This window comes from Blennius ocellaris (genome assembly GCF_963422515.1).
Source record: "Blennius ocellaris genome assembly, chromosome: 7".
NCBI classification, from domain to species: domain Eukaryota; kingdom Metazoa; phylum Chordata; class Actinopteri; order Blenniiformes; family Blenniidae; genus Blennius; species Blennius ocellaris.
This window is the reverse complement of record NC_137656.1, coordinates 25155043-25174157: the sequence shown is the minus strand read 5'-3', so window position 1 is coordinate 25174157 and position 19115 is coordinate 25155043. Positions and strand designations below refer to the sequence as shown.

Genomic DNA, 19115 nt, shown 5'->3' with positions numbered 1-19115 from the left:
CACAGTTCAGCGTGGCCGTGCACATTTACAAACAGTAGAAAAAGCGAAAAGCGTGGAAGCACCTCACCGACAGTGTATGAATGCAGACGCACACAGAAAACTCTACATGACTTTCTTATCACGGTCCAACATGAACACTCATCTAATTCAATAAGACATGGTTTCCCGTGCTGATAAACACGGTGAATGATGCGGCGGCAGACAGGAAGCCGGAGCACGAAGGTGGTGGTGGAGGGGTGGGTGGGGGGGTGCTAATGGTATTTGGACATTCCCACAGGACATCACAGATGTACAGAGAGACAGAGCGGCCGCTCCAGTAGTAAAGTTTCCAAGGCACCGAGTTGAATGTAAGCATGCGGTATGATTTGCTCCATCCGGCCTGAGCCACCTCTTCCCTTCAGGAGATCAGCTCACATAGTCCTGTTGTCTAAATCCATGTACAACTGGCAAGAAGGCGTTTGGAAGACATACAGTTAATTACATCCTGTTTATTTACATAGAAGATAGGAGATATTCCACTTCCAATTAATCGATTATTTTGTTTACTATGTTTACAGCATGGATATATTATTGTAAAATTGTACTTAGTAAAGCTATATTTTCATATAGTATGCTTAAAAACAAGGAATGATAAAATAGTTTTTTTTAAACAGTTTCAAATAAGGATGTGATCGGTTGTTTTTGTCTTCAGTTTGTATTTATTTCCATCTCAAATTAAACATTTTTACTATACGTGTTTTTTTGTTGCATACTTATTAAAAAATGAAGGAATTGGGAGATTATTTCTTTGGTTTAAAAATTCTTATCGATAAGCCAATGTTTGAAATAAAATATCAGCCAGAATAACCTTTCCAATATTATGTATATCAGGAGCTGCTGTCTGTTGTAAAGAAAAAAAACTGATGCCATGTTTTTTTCCTATTCATATAAAATGTTGCTCTCATTATTATGGGAAAAGACATTTAAACATTCCAATAATAATTTCTATATATAATAACTTCTACTTGTACTTCAAGCTTGTGCCTCTAAAAATAAGCTATGTGATCCATACATTAGGTGTTTTTTTTTACCCCAACTGCTGTTTGAACACATCAGAAATAAATGGTCTTACATTTTATTAGCACACAAACGTTCCTTTTGGAAACTGCTGAAACTTAGCAATCAATGAAAATACATTTTTATTCTTCATAAAATTGACGATTCTTAGATGTGCCAAAGAGCAGGACATAATATTGACAGTTTTCGCAAGAAATCGGATTCTACATCAACAATGTTATCATCTGAAGCTTTTAACTTACTTACAGCCACATAACAAACAAATGCACACAAAAACAGGGTCTGCCGCAGAGCTTGACATTTAGGCTCGAATTAATCAGATGGAAGTATCCCAGTTGATACTGGGATTAGTTTAATCTTGAGTGGAAAAACAAATATGAAGAGCTCAGTTTAATTGGGGTTATTCATTTTTTTATTCCTGCATTAATCCTTTTTATCAGTCAAGCTCTACGTAGCGACCTGACAAAAACAGACAGACTTACCGTGTTTGTTAAACTCTCCTTTCACCTATCACTTATGCTAAAGGCCAAATGAAACTAACGGCTAACAAACCGAGGGGTTCGGGGCGGGCGGTGTCTAGAATACTCAGCGCTACAGGAGGTGGGCATGGTGAGGGAATGCATGTGTAACAAATGAAACGCCCCAATTTCCCAAAGTCCTTGGAAGTTTTTTTCAGGTTTCTGGAGGACACCCAAACTACTTCTAACTATAGTCTATCACCAGGGGGAAAGGGTGTAGGAGGAGGAGGAGGAGGAGGAGGAGGAGGAGGAAGAGGAGAAATGAGGGAGGATGTAGAGAAGGGGGAAGCTACAGTGCAGAGGGCTGGGGGGGGCACTCACCTTGATTAAACCATTCCTCTATAGTTAGCCAAGGAGGCAGCAGCAATGCCAAAAAACACAAAGCGGGGAAAAGAGAGGAGAAGCATGGTGAAAAAGATGCGTGTGCACGTGTGTAAAGAACCAGCGCAATACACTTCTCACAAAAAATAGTCCTTTCTTTTTTTTAACTGAACACAGAAGGAAAAAGGACTCCGGATGAAAAAGAAAAAAGGTTGGAATACAGAAAGAAGAAAGCATAGAAGCAGAAAGGAAGCTGCTAGAAAGCCATTACGAGTCTATAGGTGTTCTCTGGGAGGCTTGTTCAAAGAGCCGGCGCCAGTAGGACATCTTTTTAGAGTGAGAGAGAAACAGTCAAATGGTGATTTAAGTGAGGGGGGGGGAAAATGGTAGGATAACAGATATAAGCTAACAAGTGACAAAGATGTAAAGGAGTGCCGGATAGCTGTGAAAAATAAACTTGTATACGCTTGTATAAGTGCTTCATTACAATCACTGCGTGGGAAGAGCAGAAATGTGCATCAGACTGGTTATTAGGGAAAAACAAAGCAGGTCCTGCAAAGTGTGATCATAATAGTACATATTATCCCCGGTGTGACAGCGAGCTGAAAGAAGAAGCCAAACGTTAGCCTACTTAAGGTTACGAATTGGCACGCACGTTGCCGACAGTGTTGCTATGCACGCCACCTCGGTGATCCTTTATAGCTGCACTCAGTGTTTCTGTACCTGAGGGTCTTTTCTCAGAGAACACCTTCAGGGTCTGCAACACTTCTCATTATGCTGTGTGTGTGTGTGTGTGTGTCCATTTCTGACAGAATTCAATTGTCTTGCCTACAATTCAGTATACGTGTAAGCACCGTGTTTTTCTGACCCCTGAACCGACGGGATTCTCCGAGGAGCCGTTAGAAGTCGGGGGGGTCAGCGGCTCGTCGTCACACCTCATTGGCTGACTGATTAATGGTGGCCATTATTGTTGTACAGTGGGGAGATAACGGTGTAATTTAGCTAACAGCCTGGGAGAACGCCAGATAAGACATCTTTAACAACGCGTACGTACGCGGCACATCTGCTCAACGGAGGCTCTAACGACGAAAACAAGCCCTGTGTTAGATACCCATTACAATCACAGCCATTTTCAAGTGTCATTAAGGCTTTTGATATGTTTTTTTTCTTTTCTTTTCTTTCTGATATTCACAAAACAAGATTGTCTCATTTCATGGTTGCTGGTCTCCCTCCACCTTCCTTCTCACCTTTGGCTTTTTTGCCTCCGAAACAGCCGGCGTCATCCTTCTTCTTCCTCTGCAGCCCCGCGGACCCAGGAGCCTGCAGCGCCGAAGGGTCCTGAAACTTCTCGGCCCCCGGCACCTCTTTGTGAACGTGGTAGGAGAGGTTCCTCATAATACAAACACAGTTCTCCACGGACTAGGAAAGAAGTGGAGATGAAGAGTTTGATAGACATTAGAATTAAATTGAGAGCTTCAGGTTGGATTCTACTGAATATTAAAGTAAAACTCGAGGTAAGGAAGTCAAATATGATTAAAGGAGCCCCAGATAGAGAAAATAGCTCATGTACAGGTCTGCAGTGTCATCTTGGCTCAGGTGCATTATAAATTAGTGATAATGCAAATGAAACCAAACAACTGTAATGATATAAAATGTCATCAACATGTATATTCACTCCAAATAAGTTTTAATATTTGAAGTACAACAAAGGCTCCATATAAAAAGATAAAAATGTATCTCGGTCGGGCTTAACCAGGTCCACATTTAATCTTTAAATAACCGAGCACCTCTTCAATGTCTCAATTGTAGCCGCTTTTCTTTTCCTTGTTGTCTAAGTGGTTGATATGTTTTTTCTTATTTCCACTTGCGCTCAGGATGCACATTCTTTGAGCCTCCATTCTGCACCACCACCTTAAACAATCTCCACCCTATTGTCCAAACCCTACCGACTGGAACCCTCACAGGCAGAGAGTGTTGACTGTAACACGACGGTGTACCTGGGCGTGAGCGTATGTGCATGCTATGGCCGAGTCACATGTTTCACCTTGTTGTCCATGTCCTTCTTCCCTACGGCGGACTGAAGAGCGTGCAGCAGAGCATCCACCAGCCCATCGCATTCCCGCAGTCTGCGCCGAGCCTCCGCTCCATCTGAGCTCACGTTTCTACAGAAAGAAAGCAACACAGACATAAATAAGCATTTAAGAAGCATGCACGGGGAGATATTGTTAAACCAAGTGTGAAATTGGATGACTGAAATGTCTGCAGTCTTCCAACACATCTGACTTAAGAGCCAGGAAAATACACGTTTTCAGCATTCACTATTAAACTGCACTGTGGATGATAATGAAGGGCAGACGAGTCTAACGTTAAAAGTGAAACCCGGCATCAACAAACTCATACCAGTCAAACCCGGTGATATGCGATGTTGCGGGTTCACGTGTGACCCGTGGCCTCCTTCCTTCCTGTCCGCCTCAAGGCACATGGTGATAAAACCGAACGGCTCTTGGAGTAATCTTCAAAAAAATGATGAATACGAACTTCTTTTTTTTTTTTTGGTACAAAGAGAAAAAAAAACGTCATCTCCGTTACGTCAGTTGGCGCCGTGAGCACAGCAGCTGTGCTGGTGCAGTCTTAGTGCTGCTGCCTGACTGACTGTGAAAGACTGGGCTTTAAAGAGGGTTAAGGGATAGCTGGGGCTCCCCGCTCCTCACTGGGGACTTCATTTATGAGGGCTTCCAACCCACATAATCCCATTAGTCGACCCCCAGTTAGTCCTATGGAAGAGTGGCAGGCTTGCAGAGGTAAGCAGAACTCCAGTGCTCTTTGGTGCTGTGTGGACGGAAACACATAACACCCAAGCACATGTGGACGTTTCAATTTACCAACAAAGGAGGCAGCTGCCAAACTAAGTTTTAACTTCTGTGCTCGCTGACGGTCACTTCACAAGCTCACCTGCTTTAGTCTGTTGTCGTTCAGGCGGCCGGCGAACCGTGAGGACTTCCTCATAAATCAAGCCCATCCATCTCTTAAGTATCAAAAAAAAAAAAAAACGGTCGCCACCTCCCTTGTAAACAAATCCAAAGACGCGCCGGCCTTGGATTTATTTGACAGGAGTGAGTTTCGGGGCAGACAGACCGCAGCGTTTTACTGTCAGCTGTTTCATTTCCAGGAGTCTTTCGGGGAGCAGTTGTCTTGTGGGAGGTTTATGGGCGGGCATCTGTCACTGGAGACAGTAAAGGAAGCTGCCTTTGTCTCTGGACAAACTATCTGCTGGTGTAATACTGAGTTTTTAAAGGGTTTAAGGTGGTGGGGTTTATGTGTAGTGCTGTTTATTGAACCGTCTGACAGCTTAGCTGCTGTTATTGTTTAAATTATGATCTCGTGAAGGTAGTTCTTTATTGTAAAATGATGAGGTGCAAATATTGAAGATTTGTTGCTTCTTTTTGTTAGTTCTTATCCTGTCACTTCAAGTAAACACGTTATTCTGAGTTGTTGATGCTGTCATGTGTAGTTCAATGCACACCACAGATATCCTTATTTAAATAAAAAAGAAAGACTATTTTCTGAGAAGGTAGTTTTTCACACAGCAAATAAACATTCTAGTCTATTTCCATCTTATAAAGTGCCGCAAGTACACCCACAGCAGTTAAACTGCCACAAGTTATAGCAAGTGGAGCTCAACTTCTTCTTTTGTATCTTGTCAGATGGGATCAAAGTTGTACTTTTTTTTAAATAAAGAGGATGAGAACTCTCTTATCACCACTGAATGACACTCAAATCATCTTAATTGTAAAGGAATAAGCATTGGATTACAGTTCATTAGAGTAATTTGTCTGGTAATAGAGTGATGACCTGTCCAGGGTTTTATTCATGATAAGCTGAGATCAGCTGTGTTGTGCCTTTAAATGTATAATATGGTATAGTCGATGGATGGTTGAATAGCTGACTAAATACAAACCTCCTAATGAACAATAGAATCACTATTGGTGGGGTAAAAATGTGCGGTGTATCCATGAGTAAGTTGGAAAATTCAGACTTTGAAATGGAAAAAACACATCTGAATACTGTTGCTTTCAAATATTCATACTGGAAATACAGTAGTATTCAATGAAACACTATATTATAAACCTACCTAATCACAGGTAAAGAGAACATAGCCAGAAATGATCAGCCTTGCAGATGTATTACATCAGCTACTGACAGCGCTAATTAAACGTGTAAAAGTGAAATCTAGAAATAACATGTCAATTCATTTCGGCAGCGGGAAATCTCCAGATGGCAACTTCATGAGTCCTCAGCTGCTTGATGCATCACTACAAGTGTCACATGTTCATCACGTACATGTCGAAATGTTTGTAATTTTTTTTTTTTTATCTCGTGACAAAAATATAATGGAACGCTTCCTCAGCGTGTTCTACTTTTAGGCGGAATTTACAAATCTGTCTTTTCCAGTCTGACTGGGTCAAATTTCAAGAGGGCAGCGGGGTGTGCGTTCAGATGTCCATATGTGTCTTTTGCTCTGTGCAGAGACACCGACGGCCCGTCGCCATGATCTCAATGTGTCTATAGCGTGCCGGCTTTATCAGATGAAGCGTGGGTGTGAAGGTCACTCTGAGTCATGCGGCCATTAGAGGACAATAGAGCAGGTGGGAGGAGTGGACTAAAGCAGGACTGATGGAGATGGATGGAGACGTGGCTGACCCCTGCTATCGCCTCACAAGGTCAGCGGTAACATCATGAGACCGTCCGTGTGCATTCCCTTGTGTTGGTATCCTTTACGATTTATTGACTCCAAATCTACTTTGTGATTCAGTGCACTGACTCAGCTCCTCATCTCCTCAATGCTGAATTTATTTACATTATGTCTGAATGAGAAAAGAAGAAGACGGTAGTAGAGACAGTTTTCCTCACAAGGTGATTGTTGGATGATATGTTTAAAGACGGTGGGTTGATCGTCACAACACGTGTTCTGTTCACAAATGACAACGTTTCTGTGGGAGAATTTTTGCAGAAATGAAAGCAGCTGTGCCAGATTTATCTGTCCTCCTATAGAATTTCACTCTATATGTGCCACACCAGGTTTACGGCATCTTGAAAAATCCACAAACACAAATCTCCAGTTGACCTGTTGTTCTGGGGAAGCTGTCCGATTTAACAGTTTACTACATTTCAGAGGTTAGTTGTGTTTTAGAGGTCCAAAACACAGATTTTTGCTAGATTACTCATTACTACACCACCGTGTGGCCCTCAAATGATTTATTTCACCTTAATTATATTCTAATAAATAGGTGAGCACAACGTATTAGCATTCAACATAATAATAATCCCTTTGTATTTGTGGTGTAGTTCACTTTCCATTGCAATTAAAAAACAATCATAAAATGTAAAGGGAGACCATAAAGTCACACTTCTCAGTCAAGAACTTAAAAAAAACCCCAGGATCTACACTTTGATAACTTACAGCAATGTGTTCTCTACAAAGGCCTGCTGTTCAACAGAGCTACATCGACCCAAATAAAAACTATCTGAAGTTTGCTCTCAGCCCTATAACTTCACACCTCACACCACGAGTGCTGAACATGTTGTGAGCTTCTGCATGTGTGTAACTTTCGAACTCGGCAGACGTGACGGGGCTCTCTGCCGTCGTCCTGTCCGTCGACTGGTGAAGGAGGAAGGTGGAGGGGCGATAAAAGCTGCTGGGTGCAGCTCAATGTGAGAAACGTTTTATCAAATCTCATACGTGGCTTTAATGATGGTGTCAATATATTGAAATAATGAGGACTGGACTGAAAGGTTTGAGAGAAAATTTCTGACTACAAGGTTCTGATTCCTTTCTTCCTGAAATTTCTGAAAATTACATGAAATGTTGGTAGTAATTGCTGTTTGACAGAGTAGTTACCCACAGTACTTCCATCTAATCATTCTTGCCTTTTGTAAGAAGATCCATACTTAAACGCCCCCTCTGCCAGAGCAACTTCAAAATACTACACATGTGCATGCGTTGATGCTGAACATACTGTATAGTGGCCAAACTGAATGACATAATGCTGTTGGTCTTGTTTTGTCATTCTGAGGCACCGGTCTAATTCAGACCCCCCCACACCCCCACCCCCACGTTCTACAACACACACACATACATACATACAAAAAATACTATATGAGCAGGCTGCTATCGACAGCGAAGCCTGCTATAATAAAACTATTCCCAGCTTTATTGAGGTGTAAGCTGTCTCCGCCGGCGTGAGTAAACATATTCTCACCGACATCAGCACAAACCCTGCGTCCAGGCAACTGCGGGCTTAGTTACTGTTGCCATGGAGACACATCCTCTTCAGCGGGGGTCTGCGTTAAGGGTTCAAAAGAGTGACGGATGACTGCGAGATTCTGGTGATATGTGTGAGATTAGATTTGTGGCATAAATGTCCAATCTGTGAAAAAACAAAAACAAGAGCGATAGGTGGGGGAAGCAGGGTGTAGGACCAGAGCCGGCAGTGGAGGAAGATATTTCCTAGCATACCATCTTCCTGCTGGGGGGGGGTTTCAGCCCGATAAAGCACATTTGTCTGTGATATGTAAAAAGGCAAAAAATTAATCATCATCTTCCTAATAATCATGTCTGTATTCCAAAAAATGGAAGATGTGTCCATATCTATCTATAAATGATAAATGCATATTATGATATAGGTTTTTACGCTAAACAGTCTGGCATTCATCCAATATATACCACTTGGTGTAAAAAAAAAAAAAATCATCAGTTGAGATTTATAGACATGATTCAAAACATCAGGGGATGCAGAGGCAACACCCTGGCTATGATCGCCCCAGCACACATGACAGATAAATGAAGAAGTAAGAGAAATGAGGAAAAAACAAGAATCAACACAGCCCAAAAAGGAACATGCTTCTCTCTGACTTTCCTCGGCTGTACCAGAGTGCCTTCATTTATTCCCTCTTGGTTTATTAATGCTGCTCTTCAATTCAGCAGGAAATGTCCTCAAACTATGATCAAGATTTCACATTTTCTGGCAGTGAAAAGGACGTGCAAAGCATCTAATCCAGTGCAATAATGTGTGAAATACATCCTGGTGCTTTTTGTGTGTGCTGAATTTGGATGGTGTATTGTCATGGATGCCTACCAGCTCGCTGTGCCGCCTGCTGCAGGAGGAGATCTGGATTATGGTCTAGACGGGCTTGGCTGGCTGGCCCGGGCGAAGGCAGCACAGCCGGGCATACAGCGCGAGAACACACACACACACACACACACACACACACACACACAGGCTCTGTCTTTCACACTTTACTACAGTGTGTCACTGCGGCACAGCCGAAGAGGCAGATTCAGAGCAGGGAAGGTAGAAGAGAGGAAAGCTACTTGGAAGTTAATAACAGGAACTCGAGATCGCTGCACTCAAGTTGTCATCCTGACGTGATAACGGCATTTAAAAAGAGGACGCTCCACGGCTGTTTCTCAGCATTTTTGCACGACACTACAACAACATGCAATTTCACTTCCAGCTCTTCTGCCAGGATGTTGTTTTTTTTTGCACAAACTGAAAAGAGTGCATTTGTTATTTTTATTAAAAGTGAACATTATATATCCACTTACAGTTAAGTGCGGATGACGACACGTCAATATGCAGCGGATTTCCAAGAACCTTGTTATGTATGTCTACCTAACATACTTTTAGAAGATGAAGTATTTATTTTGTGTATTTAGCATTGTTTCACATGCGTTCTGAAATAATTTGCTGGTTGGTCAGAATTTAATGGAGAACACAGATGATTCACAAAGTTGAAAATCTCAACTATTTAGTCAATTAAAACAATGATTTTTTTTTTTTTTTTGGAAAGAAAATGGCCAATTTGTTAATTAATAAATGTTTGGGTTCTCGGGATCACTGAATGTACAGCAAGGTGCGTCAAAAGTTTGCATTTAATCAGTAATGCAAGCCCCTACAGCCTTTTTTTGGTTGTAATTGATAAGTTACCACTTATGTGTTTGAAATAAATTGATAATTAAACAGTTTGATATTATACTTTGCAAAAGTATTTTTAATGCGTGTTGTTTTAACATCGCCACATTTCTGTTTTTGTCATTTATCCATTGGTTACTTCTGAGCTAGGAGTAATAATAGACTCCAATGTAATGATAAAGGTAAACCCACAAATGTATATATGGTGGTATTTTCTTTCCTATCAGTTTAAAAAAAGACAATACATGACCTTTTTCCCATTATCATAATGCATTGTGAGACTGCTGATAACACCGATACTGTTTCGACAGACTTGTCCAGTTCACATCACATGGCGATGTGAAAACACGGTTTCACTTGTCAAGCAGAAACAAAGGCAGTGGTGTTTTTACTGCCAGAAAGTAACTTTTGGTGTCTCACTGCGGACATCCAACTTTCACAAAACAAAACCACCCAAGTGCCTATAACTCTTTTTTAGGTCAAATTGAAGTAATGCAGCCGTTCCCTCCGGAGCAGTGGGTTCATGGAAAACAATAGCCTTGTAGCTCAGTTGTATGAGCAGTGAGAAATGTGCAGAAACAGGTTTGCAGAGACAATGGAGGCCTTGAGTGTGTGTGTGTGTGTGTGTGTGTGTGTGTATGTGTGTGTGTGTGTGTGTGGACGTAGAGCAGTAGCAAACCTTCATTTTTAAAACAAATGGAGCAGAAAGGTTCGGCAGAATGTCCGCGTGAGTCACGCCACTTCAGCGGTGAAGTATGTGGACGTGGAAATGGAGAAGTTAACACCGTTTGGATGCGTGACCTAGGAGCTCAAAGTTTCTGCTGCAGTCGTTGAAAACAGTCAAAGCAGAGCAGTGATTCAGTCAATCCTGTTTCAGCTCGTACATAAAGGTTAAATCATTTCCCTTTGAAAGTCTTTCTCAGCATCTGAAGACAATGTTGGCATCTTTTTCATCCCACACAAGGAATACAATTCAAAAATATTCATTGAACATACTGACTTATTGCAATGCTGCACTGTGTTTGAACTGTTGATTCAATTTGCCATCACAAAGAGCCCTATCGAGCTTGACACTAACTTCATTTGTGTACTTATTTAATTGGAACTTGTTTAGTTTGCAGCTAATGTTGCTAATTAGGTAACAGTGTGGTCAGAGTGGGGCTGAATCACAGTTACTGAGATTCAATTACAAATGGCAAGGGGTGATCATGGGGACACAGAACTACAGAGAAACTCTTTCAACACACAAAAGAAAGGAATAAATCTCTGTTGAAGTGAGATCATACTCTACATGCTCAAGGAGAGCTCCAAGCGTGGAGTATGCCATAAATAATTTAATGTTTTCCTTAAGTCACAGATCAAAGTTGCCCTGGAAATCCCACTGCAGACCATCCAACATACTTCACATACATACAAATACAGTCCAGGAGAGGAGACACCAAAGCATCTGCTGTATCCTGTATCTTTTATGACCAGAGGAGCTTAAACGTGACCCTGACCTCGGGTCAGCGAACCCGCTCACATACAACACACCTGTCCTTTTCTGCTGGAAGTAAAAACAAATGTGCTTTGTTCCAGTCAATCAAAGTCTGGGTATATCAGATTAAGCCCCGATTGAAACTCAGAGGTCACACAAATATAAACTTTCATATATATATAAAAGAATTACCTTCAGCATCCCGTTTTCTTGTTTATGAAGCTGGTTTTGTCCTAAAGAAAATATTTTGCAGTCTTCATCAAATTCTAGTGTTTAGAACCGGCAAAGTAGAAGACAGATTAATTGTCTTACACCTGCCCGCCGCTGGACTGAGGACATATCGGACGGCTGTAATCCTCAGCGGGAATGCCGGAAAAAAGCAAAATGGGAAGTTGGAGATATGTCTCCTTGCAGAGCCAGAGCAGCTTGACACTACTTATCTTTAGGAAGTGAAAAACACAGTAACATGTACTGTTATTATGAAAACTAAGTGGCATATGTCACTCCAACGGAGCAATTCAAACCAGCCTGTTTGGAATGACGGCTGCTGCTCATGGTGCGAACCAGCCACGGGTTCATTTGACATGATTTACCCAGAGACACTGTGATCTTGCTCTGGTAACGCAGCTCACACCCAGCTCTGCTTTCAGTTGGCTTTGTTGAAGGCAGACGTTTCTGAGCCTGAATACAAAGCATGATCGATGCAAAGTGACCTCAGGAGCTTTTAAAATCTAGTTTGTGATTAAAAACTTTCAAATTCTGCACAATTTTGACTATGTGACTATCTAAATTCTAGTGGTCTTAATTATGTATAACATGTGTGATTGGCTGCTAAGAGCATTTATAAAAAAGTTTTTACTAAAGCATTACTCTGTTATTGATGTTTTCTTTTAATGGATTCATTTCCAACCATCTTCAACATCCAAAGAACAGTAAAGTGAGTAATTGTGGCGTAATCACTTCAGGTCAAACCCTACCTGAGGCAGCCTGAGGTGTTTTTAAACACCGTGGTCCACTCAGCATCGCGCGGCTTGGAGTCTTCATTGGGCTCGTGTTCCCAGCCCGAGTGGGGGATGATGACCTCGTTAGTCATGGTCTGCAGGCCGTGGTTGATGATCACCATCTTTAAGGGTTCGTAGGACGACAGATTCCACAGAGTTCCTGCGGAAAACACAAGAAGGGGAAAATGTAAAGAGTTGTATTTAGAAGCAGGTTATAAAGCAGAGGCAGAGGTTGAATCACAATCAAGGTAGGCTCCTCCCTTTGACTCCTCCCACAATCGGGCAGCTCTGCTCTGGCACATGGCGCCACGAGAGGAAGTACTTCCTCCTCTTCCCAAGACGGGCATGTGCGGGCGGAGCCAGTCCAGCTCACACAGACACAGCAGATTCTGAATGCAGCTGCTATGATACAATATTCTAATGGAGGACGATCAAGGAAAAGCTCGATTTGGGGCAATAAACTTTCAATACAAGGTTTTTGGATCAACGAGACCATGTGAAAGTGTTGAAAAGCTGTATAACTTAAATAAAGGAGAAATTAAAGAAATGAAAACTGAATCTGAAACGATGTAATAAGTGAACAAGAGAACAAAAGTTGAAGGATAAAAACAAACAAACTGACTATAAAGAGAAGTGAAGGTTTAATGCACACAAAAAAGCATTCAGAACTAGAAATTGCAATAAAAATCGCTTTTTACTGGCGAATACCAACTTGCCATATTGCAGAGTATTAAAGAAAATAAATCTCTGTAACACTGACATTATTGTGCCTGGAGATCTTAATTGATGTTGTAATCAATAAGGCATTTATAGCAGATGTGTGGTACTCCTACAATATTCTCAAAATATGTATTTTACAACAGAGAGGTCACAGCAATCTTATGTGTCTCTTATCAGTTCCCTACTACAGCTCTTGTGACGAGCACAGCTGAGAGCATGCTAAATTAACGGAACCATCCTCCAGATGAGGGTTGTGGGGAGCTGGATCCCCGCTGACCGTGGGCGATGGCACCGTACACCCCGGACAGGTTCCAAGTCTTTCACAGGGCGAATACAAAGCCAAAGACAGTCACACCCCTGAGCAACTTCGTCAGCAATCAACTGAAATGTACGTTTTTGGCAAAACTTTGCACAGCGATTCCCCCACAACTCGACCTAATTACTGAACCTGCATTAATATTTTAACAATCTATGTTCGGTCTGAACCAATTACCTTGGATTTTCTGACCACACAAACAACACACATGAGTGTGTATGAATCCTTTCTGTTTTCCCAAACAATCCACGCAGGAAGAAAGAGAGCTGTTTTTTTTTGTCGGGATGTGCCAGGCAGCACATCTCCGAAACAGCCAGCCTGTAATATATTTCTGCAGAAAAAGGTAAATTGAGCTCGGTATGTGCATCCTGAGGTTTTTGTAAAAGAGAGACAGCCAGACAAAGCAGAGAGGAGGGATTTTTTTTCCTTCTTCTGGCAGCACAGTAAGGCAAGCCAACCCAACGAAAATAAAATGCTCTTTTAAAAACATCAGCTTCAGATGGGTTTTCATTCAGATGCATGGGAGCTGTGGGGCGAGGCAGCCTCCGGTTTGAGGAGAGCAAACATGTTCAAGCAAAATCATATGTACAGACAGAAAAAAACACACTGAATTCAATGTTTGACACGTTTCTGCGGTTTTGATTTGCTTCTTTTCTGCCTTTCCTTCAACTTTCTTCAGGCTACCGCGCTGACATTTTTATCTGAAAAACTTATCAAGAAGTTATTTGCCCCAATAACTAAAGCAGGACTCACAAACCACCACAGCTCTTTAATGTCAAATTCAAATCACATGTAGGTGCGGCAAAGCATTGGAATTCGATATTATCAGCGTTAACTGTGTGAGCCTGCCTTCGCACATTGTTAGCTGGGATCATCTCCAGCGTGCTGCAACCCTAAGTTTGATAAAGTGGTATGAATGATTGATGGAGGAATGGATTACAATATGGAGGGTAAAACATTTCCATGAAAGCAGTCAGCTATGCTCACAGCTACAACTCAGTCTTATTTGTTTTCTACTGCCTATGTTTGTTGACATATTGGCAATTCATTTTTTTTATAGCTCTGAGCAATTCCTCATTCATGTCTGCGATGCATGAATGAATCAACCAAACTTGCACTGCGTTACTTTATACATTTCAATCAAGAAGAAACCTTCAGTATCTGTAGCTTATTCGTACATCCATTCATCCTTTCATCCATCTTCTTGAACCATCCATTCATCTGAAAGCAGCAAGAAAGTGGACACTGCGTTATTCCAGCTGACTGTGAATGTCAAGGTTGGCTGTGGTCATTGTTCTATATGTGTCTGCCCTGCGCCGTCACAGGGCAAACACATGTAGACAAACAGTCATTCATCAGCAAACTCATAGTCGCTTCACTAATTACCTGGATTTAACAAGCATCTTTAAGACACACTCACAGAGAAAGGCAACAGCCAGCACTTTCAAACCATTTGGCTGTGAGACGACAATGCAAATCCTACAGGGGTCCATAAATACAGCAAATAAAAATGTGTCCAATTTAAAGTCATAGGAGCTCGAGTCGGTCCCAGCTGAACAGCCAGTGCATCACAGAGACAGACTAATCATACACACTTCCACATCAATTAATTGTCACTTCAAACCCCCCCCCCCCTTTTTTTTTTTTTAACTGTGGGAGGAAACTAGAGTAAAAATATGTGCACAGATCAAGAAATCTCCTCACAGGAAGACCCATCTTGAGATGTCTTACTGCAAGGCTTCAGTACGAACCACATCTCAATCAGGCAGTATTTATTGTTTTCTGCGTGAATTTTGAAAACACCAAACTTCTCACCATAAGGAGTTATAGAGGCAATATGCGTCGATAAATGGGTGTAATCAGTGAACCAAACTACAATAACACACTTTCTCCTATTAATTTTTTTTTTTTTTATAAAACCGGCACGCACCTGTCCTTTTCACCTCTCGCAAAAACTCTGCATCCCTCACGGCATGCATCTCCCCTCTGATGCAAAGTAATAACAGCTGGGAGCAGGAGCATTAAGATGAAACACGCTCACACAGGCTGGAGTGCTCAAAGACACATCGGGCCTTTCAGACATACAAATGCATCAATACACCCACTGAGTGAGAGTTCTTCTTTCTCCATAATAACAGGCCATTAGCAGGACAGTGAAACTGTCATGCTTCCTGGTCCTCTTCTTTAAAAACGTTTCTGTACATTTTCCAGATGGTCAATATTTCCCCTGTTAAATCATGCTCTCTGCACACGCGAGAGGGGGGAAAAAAACCCGTCTCTGAGGACAATCCTGAGCTAAAAATAACTCTGGTGCTTCTGGTGCGGTTACATCTGGAGAAAACAGGGGGTTTTTTTTGCCAATAATTTGAAAGCAACTCATTAGACCAATCCACGTAGTGTGCTGTTATAATATTTTAGCTCCATTTTCATTGGATCAATGATCGTTTTCTCAACACATCTCTACAAAATCTGAAGCATCTACCAGGGCGCAAACACCAAATCATCTTGTGCGTCAGAGACTGCCAGGCCAGCAGTGTCTAACTGGGAAAATATTAGGGGCTTTAGCTGTGGTGTGACTCCACACTCAGCCACTGAAAATCTCCTCTGTGTGCAGCGTCTCCACTGCAGTCTGACGCTGAAAGCCACACCAGTATATGCATCTGTGTGCAAAGAGCATCATGAGTAGGGCCCCACGATGATAACATGATTTGAATACAAACAGCTCATATGTAATGTTGTGTTCAAAATAACAGCAGTTCTACATGACTAACCAGATCAATCATTAATTTGGTAGAAATTCTAGTGCTGCACGACAAATAATTTACCAGTAGGTGCAGTAGAGTCATTGAAAACTAATATACCCAATATTCATGATATGTAAGCCCGTGAAATTGTGTCGTCGATCATTTATTTAAAAAATGTCAGACAAAGATGGAGCTCGCACATGTTTATTCATTTCTCTGGGAAAACCTGAGAAAAATGGTTAGTTCCAGACTGTGTTCAGAAGAACAGTGCTCTTTGATTAAAACATTGATTGGAGGGGGGAAGACGTATGTCGGAGTGCAGAAAATGATGGCTGCTCGGCTAAAATGCTATCCAGTGCTTTAAAGTGGGAATCAAAACCAGAGACGTGGAATAAAAAGATGACTGCCATTTCAACAGACCAAAGTAAAGTCACAACGGCAAAGAATCAGCCAAGGATGAGTTCCAGGGCGATCAGAGATGGTCTGAAGTTACCCGTGAGTATTGTGACAATTAGCTCCCCTGCAAAGTCCCACAGTTTAACTTTTTTTTTTTTTTTTTTTAATTACAGAATGAAGAGGTCATGTTGCTTTAGGCAGGAGAGGAAATGCCTGTGAAATGTGTGTCTCAACAAGACAACAACCCAAACACTCCAGTCAGCGAGCAGCAAAACAAAAGCTACGGCGCGGGCAGCCCAATCCCCGGACCGAATCTGATGGAAAACTTGTGGAGTGACATTAAAAACATTGTTTCTGAGGAAAAACCAAGAAATGCCGAGGATTGGTTGACGGTTGTCCTGTGCAGGAATAGATGTTCACAGGTTGGCTCAATCCATGCAACACAGATTTGTTTTCACAAACAGCGGTTATACAATTAAATATTAGCGAAGTGTATCATGGAAATATTTGCATTTGTCAAGACAAATGCAAATGCTGGCATTTTGAAAAGCCAAATATTAATTTCTTCTTAATTGTCAGTTATTTAAAAAAAAGCAATGATACAATCTTCTTCATGTTTTGATTTTGGATACAATGTGCAGTGTTTCCAAAGCATGGAAATTAAATGCTAGTATGAAGATATTGGGCTTTATTTGAATAAATTTGTGCTTCGTTCAAAGAACAACAATCTTTATTTGCTCGGCTGTGACTCAGAATTGCTTATTTTCCCACAATCAGGCATGTCTGCAGGCCCCACCTGACATTTGTTGACTTAGACCCTGTTTACATGACGATGTTTCACGTGACAACGTTGAGACGGTTCATGGAAAGTGGTCGCGTTTCTACTGCAGTGGCGGACACACTGACAATCATGTCGTTAGTATGCCAGGCCACGGGAGGGCGCTGTTGCTTGTTTTTGTAATGAAACCACACAGACGTGTGCAGAGAACAACACGCGAGAAACATGAACAAAATGGAGAGAACCTGACATTGGTATGGACTGTTGAGGAGCCGGATGATATCAGGGGAGAGGCTCAACTATAAAACTGGACGATAACACTGGAATACTGGCCGGGGGTCAAACCGCTACGAGGGCCGCCATGTTTATGACTCGCGCATGAGCAAAAGGAACCCTTTACCACGCAGTGACAGTGCTCTGTAGCCTCGGGCCGTGTCTGCGGTGGAGAATCATAACCGTGAAAGAAATGTTCTGCCTGCCGGTATAAAGAAGTGGTGGATGCAGTGGATCCGAGCACCGGTGTCGTGTAAACAGACCAAAAGTTAATAAAGTTTTGTTGTTATTTTCATTGCCATGGAAATGGATCCTTGTTTTTGGTCACTTTACCTATCTTTTGGTTTCGGACCTGCACCTACCGTGTCTGAAATAATTAACCGCACAACGTTTGATCAATAATAACGATTAAAAATGTAAGGCAGTTCAGTCAGGCTTTGGCGATATGTTTACTGCACCAGTTCATATTGTGATCACAATACATTTGGGAGTTTTATCTGAAGATGTTCTCCTTGTGTTTGCAGTGACCTGTTCAGGGTCAGCCTGCCTTTGCCTTAGTAACTCCAACATCAAACATCACTTAAATAAGGCAGCACAGAAGATGAATGGATGGATTGTCATAGTAATAGCATATTAATAAGCTGCAAATGACAATTCTATTCTCATGCCCAAGTCTTGTACAATCATCCGACCTGAAACTATGTTTGATTCCCATCATACATTGTTGGGAACAAGGAACCCTCCTGAGAGTAAATATTGCCTGACAGGCTAATTTTGAATAAACAAACTTCCCTATAGCTGTAAACAAACAAAGTGCAGTTAATTACATTGATGAATGGAGGCCGCTTTAATTTTGTGCTTTTGTACGCACAGTGTAAGTTTCATACCACTACGAATACAGTATTGATTTTTTTTCCCTTTTCCTACAAGCACTTTCACGGAACATTAAACTTGGACCAAAACAAACTGAGACGTTATTTAAACGTATAGATGTTCATCTTGTGATATAATTGAAGGTCTGGTTGAAGATTTTTACACAAGTGTAATTTAAATGTTTGCTTTATGTGTTTATTGATTATTAAACTCCAGCCAGACGAGCCCATTTCTCAACGCACGAGTGTGTCTCTTTCTGTGTGTAGAGGTTTGATTTGTGCCAAGTCAGCAGTCTGGTTGCAGATATAATATGATCATTAAGTTGTCAACACAACAGAAGCGGGGGTTAAATTACATGTACCATAGTGCAAGACAAAAGAGGACAAAGTGAAACTGAATTAAGGTATTCCTACAAACTGAACAATAATAATAGTAATAATAATAATAATAATAATAATAATAATAATAAGGTCCCATTTACATGACAATGTTTCAAGTGAAAAAGCATCAGTTTTGCATTTTGTTTAGGAAAAGCTTCGCCTTTTACCAGTAACGTTTTGAAAATAACATTTGTTTACATGGAAAAGGCAGAAACACTGACATCCATGTAGTTTTCCTGTTTTTATGTCATAAAAACTACCTATATATGCATGCAGAGAACAGTACACT

At 41.4% G+C, this 19115-nt stretch overlaps 1 protein-coding gene across 4 annotated transcripts in view; it reads right to left on the bottom strand.

Moving 5' to 3' along the window:
* arvcfb (ARVCF delta catenin family member b) overlaps positions 1 to 19115 on the bottom strand; it is a 125118-nt gene that overhangs the window by 42958 nt on the left and 63045 nt on the right. For all 4 annotated transcript variants that reach the window (XM_080499590.1, XM_080499591.1, XM_080499592.1 and 1 more), the window contains 3 exons: positions 12323 to 12506; positions 3940 to 4057; positions 3143 to 3314 (listed from right to left, as the gene is read on the bottom strand). In XM_080499590.1, the coding sequence (XP_080355716.1) occupies positions 3143 to 3314; positions 3940 to 4057; positions 12323 to 12506 (474 nt within the window). The remainder of the gene's footprint in view (positions 1 to 3142; positions 3315 to 3939; positions 4058 to 12322; positions 12507 to 19115) is intronic.